General features: G+C 33.7%; 1 protein-coding gene across 1 annotated transcript; it reads right to left on the reverse strand.

The window, feature by feature from the left end:
• Positions 1-1,478: 1,478 nt before the first annotated feature.
• LOC107560171 (protein phosphatase 1 regulatory subunit 14C-like) lies at positions 1,479-11,047 on the reverse strand. Its single transcript, XM_016244266.1, has 2 exons — positions 10,835-11,047; positions 1,479-2,306 (listed from the first exon to the last, which is right to left on the reverse strand). The coding sequence occupies exons 1-2, from the start codon at positions 10,992-10,994 to the stop codon at positions 2,230-2,232; spliced, it is 237 nt and encodes a 78-aa protein (XP_016099752.1). The 5' UTR covers positions 10,995-11,047; the 3' UTR covers positions 1,479-2,229.
• Positions 11,048-11,700: the final 653 nt, after the last annotated feature.

The following is an 11,700-nucleotide window of genomic DNA, read 5'->3' on the forward strand; positions in this document are numbered from 1 at the left end:
ATGCATTTCATGCTAACATATGTCATACATGTTATAGTATATAAAAGCATCATGATGAATGCATATTTGACCATTTATTTGCAGAAGACTGAACCCATAAAAATTAATTTTGGACCAAATTATTCTGTCAGAGACTCTGTAAAGTATTAAAGCCAGAATATTCTGCGCTCATATTGCAGTATTAATTGTCATCAGTAAATATCTCCGTTTCAGAACTGAAATCAGACAATGGCAGAATGTAAGAAAAGATATCCTGGATTCTGAATTTTATTATCACGAACTGTATCTATGCTCTTCATCTAAAATCTTGAAAAGAAATTGTTTGTTATTACATACAACACTTGTCAGAACAAAATATATATATATATATAAATAGGGAAGAAAATGTACACAAAAACAACATCTGGTTTGAGTAATAATAGGCAGTACAGTTCATCTGCAATGCTGGAGAAACTGTACAGGATTATTAGTGGTCAAAAACACTGTTTCTAGAAGTCATTGGCCCAAGTGTGCTGTGAATTATAGAAACATCCACAGACAGACACTCCACGCTCTACAGACAGGAGGACTTGTGGGCGGGGCTTGTTGTTGTGGGCGGGGCTGGGTGGCTCACATTATCTTAAAAAATCCAGCCTTTGACCAAATGCTATTTCTTCAGAGATCCTGACATCTTGCGCAGTCCCTTCATCCGGTAGAGCAGCCCGTTGATAAAGTCCTGCGGTCAGAGAGAGATCTTGGTTAAGGTTTAACATGCTGTTATAAAGTTTAAAAAAAAAATTGGTTAATTTATTATGAAAAACTGTCTATGCAACCATCTATGGTAATGTAGCTTACAGTTTATCTATTGAAGGATTTTACAGTTGCACTTTCTTTTATGTTAAAATTACAATACATGTTAAGTCCAAATTAGCATATATTTGGGTTACACAGTTTTAACATGACAAAAACTAATAAACTTAATGTGATGTGTATTTGTCAGTCATACATAAATGAAACCGGTCATATTTCTGTAATGGTACTAATCACCTGTATTTTATTTTTCCCTTTTATCAACCACAGCATCACAGTAAACAGCTGAGGTTAATGACTAAACTGAGAAATGCGGCATAAAAGTTAACCTTCAAGAGCCATCTTTACTCTTTATTACCACTACATGCACTTTTGCTTTCTCCAGCCTTACTGTTGTTTACTGGCGTGTTTTATTGTGTTTAATAGTTCACTGGAGTGTTTCTCCATCTCATTTTAAAGTTCATATAATCAAAGTAATTTAAAAGCTTCAATCAAATGTAAATATAGTTGAAAGGATTATTCTGGGTTATAGACAGAATCTGTGGCATCATGCTGTTGCTCACCAAAGCCAGTAAGTTTATCAAAACAAACAAGTATTACAGTCAAACACAAAGCTTTCGTATGTTTGTTAATTCTTCAATAAAATATTTGTTATTTGAGCTGTAAAGTGCCTTTTTAGAGCTGCTGGACGTAGTTGTGGTTCATTTATCCTCATGCAGATCATCTTCGGCTTCACCAGATATACATGTGCATGATCTGAAATACTGCATTTATTAATGCAACACTGGACATATTTATGCATTTCATGCTAACATATGTCATACATGTTATAGTATATAAAAGCATCATGATGAATGCATATTTGACCATTTATTTGCAGAAGACTGAACCCATAAAAATTAATTTTGGACCAAATTATTCTGTCAGAGACTCTGTAAAGTATTAAAGCCAGAATATTCTGCGCTCATATTGCAGTATTAATTGTCATCAGTAAATATCTCCGTTTCAGAACTGAAATCAGACAATGGCAGAATGTAAGAAAAGATATCCTGGATTCTGAATTTTATTATCACGAACTGTATCTATGCTCTTCATCTAAAATCTTGAAAAGAAATTGTTTGTTATTACATACAACACTTGTCAGAACAAAATATATATATATATAAATAGGGAAGAAAATGTACACAAAAACAACATCTGGTTTGAGTAATAATAGGCAGTACAGTTCATCTGCAATGCTGGAGAAACTGTACAGGATTATTAGTGGTCAAAAACACTGTTTCTAGAAGTCATTGGCCCAAGTGTGCTGTGAATTATAGAAACATCCACAGACAGACACTCCACGCTCTACAGACAGGAGGACTTGTGGGCGGGGCTTGTTGTTGTGGGCGGGGCTGGGTGGCTCACATTATCTTAAAAAATCCAGCCTTTGACCAAATGCTATTTCTTCAGAGATCCTGACATCTTGCGCAGTCCCTTCATTCGGTAGAGCAGCCCATTGATAAAGTCCTGCGGTCAGAGAGAGATCTTGGTTAAGGTTTAACATGCTGTTATAAAGTTTAAAAAAAAAATTTGGTTAATTTATTATGAAAAACTGTCTATGCAACCATCTATGGTAATGTAGCTTACAGTTTATCTATTGAAGGATTTTACAGTTGCACTTTCTTTTATGTTAAAATTACAATACATGTTAAGTCCAAATTAGCATATATTTGGGTTACACAGTTTTAACATGACAAAAACTAATAAACTTAATGTGATGTGTATTTGTCAGTCATACATAAATGAAACCGGTCATATTTCTGTAATGGTACTAATACACTTTAATGTGTTTTAAATGCACAATAACCAGTTTTATGTATTTATCATCAACAAATCCAATTTATTGAAGTAATTATTGAAAATGACTTGCTGCATATTTAACCATGTTCATACTTTTAAACTGAATAAGTGCAATTTTTCACAATGAACAGATGTATGCTGATTCTAAGCAATTTGAATAAATGCTTTTTATAAATGTTATATAATATTAAATAAATGTATCATATAAAATTAAAATATTTAATAATGAAACTATGACAGGATGTTTTTTTGCATTAAGTGTGGAAATCATTTTTGTATTACTGGCATATATGAAATATGAATCACATTTTATTTAAAGTTTATTAGTTTATGTTTATGTTGCGTACATATATTTAGCATATATTTGAAGTATATTTTGACCAGAAAATCCACTGTGTTATTATAAATACTTAAGCAACACTGTTAGTAAAATAATCCGTAGAAAAATGGATAATGTCCTGGCAGAAAATGACCAGTGCATTTTTCATTAAATTTATGCACATTTTCTTCAACCCTAAAACACTATGCAATGCCATGCATAATTCAAGATACAGATAAAACACATGCAAAAAAATCAATACAAAAAATCCTTCATGTTTTTACAGACTTTTCTTAGTGAATAGTATTTATGCAGGAAATCATATAAGGCTATACCTTGTGTGAAATTGCTAATAGTCTTTGAGTTTTACGCTCAAAGCATCTCTGCTGGACTGTTTTAATGACATCCGCTCTTAAAAGCATCTCAAATTAGATCAGAGAAATGACGACCCCAGAGTGACGCCGCATTAGAAACCACACCATTGGCTTTAAACTCAGCACACTAATTGCTGCTCACATGAATATTAGAGGAGAACTTTAGAGAAACTGCTGCATTAGCAGGTGCTAATTACCCCGCGGCGGGGCACTTGAGTTTATACAGCTGTGAGGGAAAGAGCTGCTGCTTCTATTAGGCACCGCTGTAGTAATTCTTGTATTTTATTCACACATCACAACTTGTTGCATATTATGTTGTTTATAGGCGATATGCTACATGGTGTCCAGTTAGAAGTCATTTTTAATGTCCTAAAAGCAGTGTTGAAATTGTTAACTAAAACTAAAACTATTAAAAAAAAATGTCTTTAATTGAAATAAAGCTGAAATAAAATAAAATAAAAATATTAGATGAAAAACATAAACTTATAAATGTGTGTTGACAATAACTGAAATAAAATAAGTTGATGTACTATTACTAAAAGTAAAACTGAAATAAAATAAAATTAAAGCTAAATAGAAATATTAAAAACTAATAACAAAATTACTAAAAATTTAACTAAGATTAATATAAAACTAATCTAAAAATTAAACTAATTCAGAATATTGTTACATACATTAATATAGTAATAAAGACACTACATGAAAAAAAGTTCACCTTAAATTAACATTTGTAATGTTGCCTTGACAATTGAAATAATATAAATTGAAGTATTAAAATGACTAAAATTAACACTGAAATAAAAACAAATTAGAATATTTTTTGAATATTTTTTACTACTAGAATATTTAACTAATAAAAATGACAATTTCTCCCCTCATTTTCTTTTTTACATTTTTTATTTATTTTTATTGTAAACTAAAGCACTTTGAATCAACTACGGTTGTGTTAAAATTGTGTTCTATAAATAAAATTTGCCTTGCTTTGACACAAGCACATGATAAAATTACTCAAACTTAAACTAATATTTAAAAAAAAACTATAAATATAAACATATATATAAATATATATAAAATATATAAAAACTAAAAGCCAATTCAAAATGTATTACATACATTAATTATATTAATAAAGCTGAAATAAAAATAAAAACATATGAATATGAAATAAAAATATTAGATAAAAACAAACTTAAAATGAGAAAAGTTTCTTGACAACCACCTGAAATAAAACAGACTGAAATACTAATGCTAAAACGGAAATATAAAGCTAAATAGACACATACAAAAGTGTGTTTTTATTGACAAAAAAATTACAAAAGTACTTAACAAAATTACTCAAATTTAAATTGAAATTGAAAATATAAAAGATAATTTAAAATATTAATACCTCAACCGCGAGTTATTCCAAAACTGACTTTATTTTTGGGAGATGTTTAGCATCATGAATGCATCTTTTATGGTCTTTTTGTCCTTTTTACAGCGTGACAGCTCCTGATCTCTGTCTGCTTTCATATAGAAAAGAGCCAGCATGAACATTCTGACTAAAAGTCATGCAGGTTTGGAACAACATAAGTGTGAGTCAATGGTCAGGTGAATTATTCCTCTACACGGTAATAACTGTACAACAGTCACACTAAAGAAGGCCATATTTCGGTCTCAGTTAGCGTGTGTTGTGTCTGAATGAGATTTCACAGATGTCAGGCGGCGCTGGTTCCCTAATGTGGATACATTACTAATCTAATATAAGGGTTTCCTGCCTCAGGCTCACAGCCATCAAAACACAAATACTGCAACACACATTCACATAATGTGGAAGCGTTCTCCAGTAGCACTGATGCAGTGGGCCTTTGACCCCACAGAATGTCAGCACAAATACAAGCGCATCCTACCTACTTCAGGTTAAAAACTTAAGGCAAAACACTACACTTCAAAATGTCACCATATATATCACCATAGTTGCTGATTGATTATATGAAGAATTGCAAACTTTTTCTGCATTACAAGTATTAGAAGGCATTATCCTATTAAAAATGCACTATTTTGCATACAGAAATCTGAACACTGGATAAAGCCAGGTTCAAAAATCTTTTCATTTTGTTGACATATTAGATTTTTACTGAGTGGATTTTGAATATGTTCTTTTATCACTGCATAAATCAGAAAATACTGTCAAAAGTGGGAAAAATCACCACGTTTTTAGGAATAAAATGTTGTATAAAATTATAGGCGAATGAAATATGAACAAACCCCTCAGTAAAAACCTTCAGAAATAAAACTCTAAATGTTGGTGTATGTGAGTGCTGCTGAAGTGGAGAAAAAACTAATTTTGAGAATTGAGAGTATTATAATTAAAACATATTCAAATATATAAAATGCAATGATAACATATTATATTATATGAACAAACACCTCAGTAAAAACCTTCAGAATATAGATTTATAGAATACAAATTTTGTGTGGAGAAAAAAATCTTTAAATATATGTATTTAAATTGAAATCTATGCCGCAAATAGATAACGTGCAATACACTTAAGTTTTTTATTTATTATTTTTTTTTAACTAGTCTGAAACAACACGTTAAGAAGACCCCAATTACCCAAAATCTCAATATTGACCAGTGCATAAAAAACAGAGGTTTTGCCTGTAGTGTCATGATTTAAGTTCAGTTGCTGCCTTAAATATTTATTATATTATTATATTAAAAATGTTGTACCCAAAAGTGAGCAAACACTGGCAAAATCGCCAAAAACCTCAATTTGGAGATGTCCTCATTTGTAAAACTGGTATAAAAATAAAGTAAACAACGTTTTTCGCAAAATGAGTTTTTTCTCCACTTCAGCAGCACTTACATACATCAAAATTTACAGTTTTATTCCTATCTATATTCTGAAGGTTTTTACTGAGGGGTTTGTTCATATATCATTCACCTGGTTTTATACAACATTTGATTACTAAAAACATGGTAAATATTTTTTTTCTGACTGTCGACAGTATTTTTTTATTCATGGGGTGATAAAAAGAGATATCCAAATTCCCCTCTATAAAAACTTTTAGCTCTAATATGTCAACAAAATGAAGCTAGAATTTTGAACCTGACTTTATCCAATGTTCAGAATTATTTCTGGAAATTAGTCGATATTTAATTAGGTAATGCCTTGTTTGCATCTTTAAATATAACATCAGAAAACTTGTAATACAAAAATGTTTGCAACTCTTAATGTAATCAATCAACTGAAAAAGTATGGTTATGTCTATTAGTTACATTTTTTAGACTATTCACTTGGGGTGTCTTGCATTAAGCGTACATCTACAGATGGATTATATCAGTGAAATGCACAAGAGTACCACAGTAAACATGAAAGCGTGCCCTTTAAATAGAGCTGCTTTTGTATGTATTTAGGACAAAACAGACATCTTCCCCTCAAAGCCTGCTCCATTTAAATCCCCTGAAAAAAGAAATCCTAGAAAAGAAAGATATGTGTGTGATAAAGCAGTGCTTCAGTATATGTGTGTTTATCAGGAATCATTCAGTGTCTCTGCTGTGTCATCTAACGGCTACAGTAGAGTAAACACACACACACACACTGATGCTGGGCATCTGCCACTACATTCATCACTTTCTCTCTCACACACTCATCATGCTGAAAGATCTGAACCGCTGAATGCTTGAATGTCCCACATGTCCTTGAGTGCTTGTGTTTAATAGTGACAGGTCAGGGTCAGACATTAACCATGACTGCTAAGACAGCTGGATATTTCAAATGTTGAGGCAGAGGTGATTACCTCTGTTCATGTAATCTGTTATCTAACATTTGATATATTCGCTTCTATTTTAGTCCTGTCTGGTGATGGGTTTAGTGATCTGTCGCTATTTCTGAGGTGAGTGTTGTTGAAAGTGTTGATGACAAAAAAATATTAACAAAACACTCAACTCTCCAAAGACTCCAAATCCTGAAACAGCTATTATATATATATAAAGTTACAGTAAACAGTAGAGAGCTGAATAATCAGTGATGTATTTAAAATATAAGATATCAGTGTTTGATCTGTATTTGATGTTGAATTATATTAATTTCAGACTTAATAGTTCATATTAAGAATTAAGAAATTTATGTTTTAATTGATTGGTTTACTTGAGATTTTCAATTTAGTCGCATGACACTGTGTGTTTTTGTTTTGTTTTTTTATTACAAGAAATATACCCAAATAAACGTAAAAATGCATAGGAAATCAGTCATTTCTGATACTGAAGCGATGAGAAATTAATCCTTGATCCTTGATACTGTATCTTACATTTATGCATTAGGAAGACACTTTTATCTGAAGCAACTTACATTTTTTTTATCAATTCATGCATTGCCTTGCTCACATTATGCTCTATTTCTTGAGCTATAGAAACTGCTTGTATTTTTATGGTATAACACAAGACAGCTTTACACCAGTTTACGTCTGTCATATGCAAGATATCATATCACAAAAGCACATTTCTCATGTTATCAGGGTGGTGTAGACTGGTGGGTTAAGATGGTAACTGAAAGGCTGTAGGTTCAGTTATCATTGAGTAACACACCAGTTACTTCCTGCAGATCTAAAAGTAGAGCATGGTGTTTACAACGCCAAGGTCATAAGTTCAATTTAATGCATAAACTGATAGCATGAATGCAATAAAAATACATGTACATTTTTTGATAAAAGTTGCAGATGCATTAATATAAATTAGTCCTAAAACTACTATTATCTGTATTAGACAAAGTTTATTTCTATAACCAAAAATCTCACTTTGCTGCATTAGAAATGCTGTTAATTTTTTTAGTTTTCCACAAAGTGCAATAATACACTCAGGTTTGATCTGGTTTAATCTAAATGCCCATTCACACCAAGTATGATAACTATAAAGATAAACGTAACTATAGAGTTTAAAGGGGATATCAGATGCCCGTTTTCCACAAGATTGTGTCCCCCGGGGGGAGTATTATTTCGTTTGGGCCGTGTGTGTGTGTGTTTGTGTGTGTGTGTGTGTGTGTGTGTGTGTGTGTGTGTGTGTGAAATAGTAATAAAAATGAAAAAAAAAACACAGCAAAATGATTAAAACTGTTAAGTAAAATTAAAATTAAAATTAAAATATTAATTCAAAATGTTAAAAAATAAATCTATAATGTCTCAATTATACTAAAATAACACTGATTGGAATCACTTTCAGAACGATAAACAGAACGTTATCATGTGTCCGACTATAGTGGATGCTATTTATAGTATAGTTATCGTTACAGTTATCATTCTTACTGTGAACGTGTCTTAAGTGCATGCATAAACAGGCTTGGTTAACGATTGCAGATTGCAGGTGTTTGTTGCGTGTCTTGTGTTGGGCGAGATTGGCATTAGAGCAGCTGTCAGTCAGCGGGCTGCGGGTTATAATCAGCACATGTGGGCGGAAGAACCTCTGTGTCTCGGAGAGGGAATGTGGAGGAAAAACAACTAGATCTGTTTAAATATCATCACCTTCTCTCCTCTAATGTCACTGTATCCTCAGTGCATTCGAGTAAATGTCATGCACATCCCTTCATGCTGAACCAACCAGAATCCTGTTGCCATGGCAGCACGCCGCGTGGATACAGTCTCTCTGATGTAACACGGCAGATGTTGCGCGTCTCCAGATGTCCGTGACTCGTCATCACCGGCTAATCATGACGTCAGTGATTAGAGTCTAGATCTGTGTGCGCTTTAAGGAATGTCCTTGGTTCAACAGAACTTAACCTACATGAGTGGCAACCATCTGTGACGTCATTGCACATAGGCCTACAGTCATGTACCCTCGTCCCTCAGCTGGTTAAATTAACCAGTAATGCACTTACACTGGACACTTATCTTAATTGCTCTGTGCAAAAATTGTGTTAGTTGATCAGTAAAAACTTTTTTGCATCTTTTTTTTATGTGTTTAGTCAAGATGGCAGTTGCTGTGGATACATATATTGTGAATATATGAATCTGAATATAGTTATAAGTCTGAATACATAAATGTAAATCGTGAGTATGTCATTTAGATAAGTGATATGCACTTACATTAATATATATGATATCTGCATTGATACATGTATACAGGCTGTATAGGCATACTGTTTTCATTAAAAATCAATAAGAACATCTGTCTGTTGACATGCCTGATAATAAAGATATATTTGTATTGTGATGTAGACGATATATATTCAGGACTTATATATATATATACACACATACATACAGGATTTAAACATATATATAGCTATTTACATTTAAATATTTAGCATTATGACTTTATTTTCTAAAGATTTATAAATTTACTGATTTACAATTATATAGTCGGAATTAGAACTATATATATATATTCACATTTTATATTTATATATTCAAACATAACTATATATTTCGATTTACTTCTATACATATATTCATGATTTACAGTTGCATATTCAGTTTTGTATCTATATATATATATAGATATAGTAGTTTTTACTTGTAATAATACAATATATAAAACCAACTCTCTCTCTCTCTCTCTGTATATTAGCTATATGTTCACATATATAATGTCCAATTCTTATGTATACATTTATCAGTGCATTGTCTTGCCCTGTTGACGTCTGTTGTAAGTGTAGACATGATTTTTGCTTGTTTTTTCAGTCTGAGGAAGGAGATGAAATGTTTTTCTGTGGAAATTGACATCATGTCAGATGTAAGCGGTGGAGGTTCATATAAAAGCACTGAGACATTCAGCACTGCTCACATAGATCCAGAAAAACTAGAATAAATGTAGCAGGAAGATTTCAACACATTCCTGAAGCTTTAAGCCGTAAAATATTCGGTAACACTTTACTTGAAGGGGTGTGCATAAGACTGACATGACACCTTCATAATCATGACATGACACATGTCATGAATATGAAGGAGGTTTTATGCATGTTTATGACAACTGTCATTAAGTGTCATTCGCTCAGTTATGTCATTTTTAATGCAAATATGACATTATTTGACCTAACCCTACCCCTACCCTTACCCCTAACCATAGCCCATAACAAAGACATCTCAAACAATGTCTGGACTGGGTGCCCGGCTCCGACGCCATGCCTGCCACAACCTCACACAGATGGGGAAAAGTCCAAGAGACGGCTGTCTCTCTGTCTTTCTGTCTGTCTGTCTGTCTGTCTGTCTCTCTGTCTCTCTCTGTCTGTCTCTCTGTCTGTCTGTCTGTCTGTCTGTCTGTCTGTCTGTCTCACAGATTCCAATACAGGGTCCTTTAGTCGCCGTCTTTCTGCTGTTTGCTCCTCAGTGTGTGTCTCTTTATACTGCAGTGTGTTTCTGACTCATGTTCGTGGTGTTTCTGTCCGACAGCCTCCTTTAGTGCCTGTTTTCTGTCTGCGCTCTACTAACTCCTTCCCTCCCTCTCTGTCTCTCTCTCTCTCTCTCGCTCACTCACTCACTCACTCTTTCTCTCTCTCACTCACTCTTTCTCTTTCTCTTTCTCTCTCTCTCTCACTCTCTCTCAGCTGCCCGTCGATCCACTCCTCGATGTCCAGCCTCCTCTGGAGGTCTTTGCGGTTGTATTTGACCGTCAGTTTGCCCAGTTTGCGTTGAGCAGGCTCCTCCTCTTTGGTCTGAAACATCACTCTGGACTGGGTGCCCGGCTCCGACGCCATGCCTGCCACAACCTCACACAGACGGGGAAAAGTCCAAGAGACGGCTGTCTCTCTGTCTTTTTGTCTGTCTGTCTGTCTGTCTGTCTGTCTGTCTGTCAGATTCCAATACAGGGTCCTTTAGTCGCCGTCTTTCTGCTGTTTGCTCCTCAGTGTGTGTCTCTTTATACTGCAGTGTGTTTCTGACTCATGTTCGTGGTGTTTCTGTCCGACAGCCTCCTTTAGTGCCTGTTTTCTGTCTGCGCTCTACTAACTCCTTCCCTCCCTCTCTATGTCTCTCTCTCTCTCTCTCTCTCGCTCACTCACTCACTCACTCACTGTGTGCTAAGAGGAACATAGTTTAACTCAAGACTGATAACGTGCAGTAAGATCAGGGTCAGAGGCCAAAATACTTGTTTTAAAGCGCTTCTGGCTATCATATGCAATGGTAGAATTAAAAATTACATTTATATTTATTCACTAAGCAAACAAAAATATTTAATTGATTTAATTTTAAAAATAAATAAGTTTCTGTACCTTTTAATTCTCTAATTGTAAGTTTTTAATGGATTTGTAAAGAAAATATGGAAATGTGGTGTTTGATCACAAATGTGAGTGGTTGCCAGGGTGTTGCTATGTGGTTGCTATGGGGTTTTGGGTGGTTGCTAAGGCATTGGTATAGGATGTTCTGAGTGCGCTGTGGCTTCTGGGTTGTTTTGGGTGCTTAAAG

The sequence above is a fragment of the Sinocyclocheilus grahami genome, unplaced genomic scaffold, assembly GCF_001515645.1.
Source record: "Sinocyclocheilus grahami isolate Dianchi unplaced genomic scaffold, SAMN03320097.WGS_v1.1 scaffold713.1, whole genome shotgun sequence".
Lineage (NCBI taxonomy): Eukaryota > Metazoa > Chordata > Actinopteri > Cypriniformes > Cyprinidae > Sinocyclocheilus > Sinocyclocheilus grahami.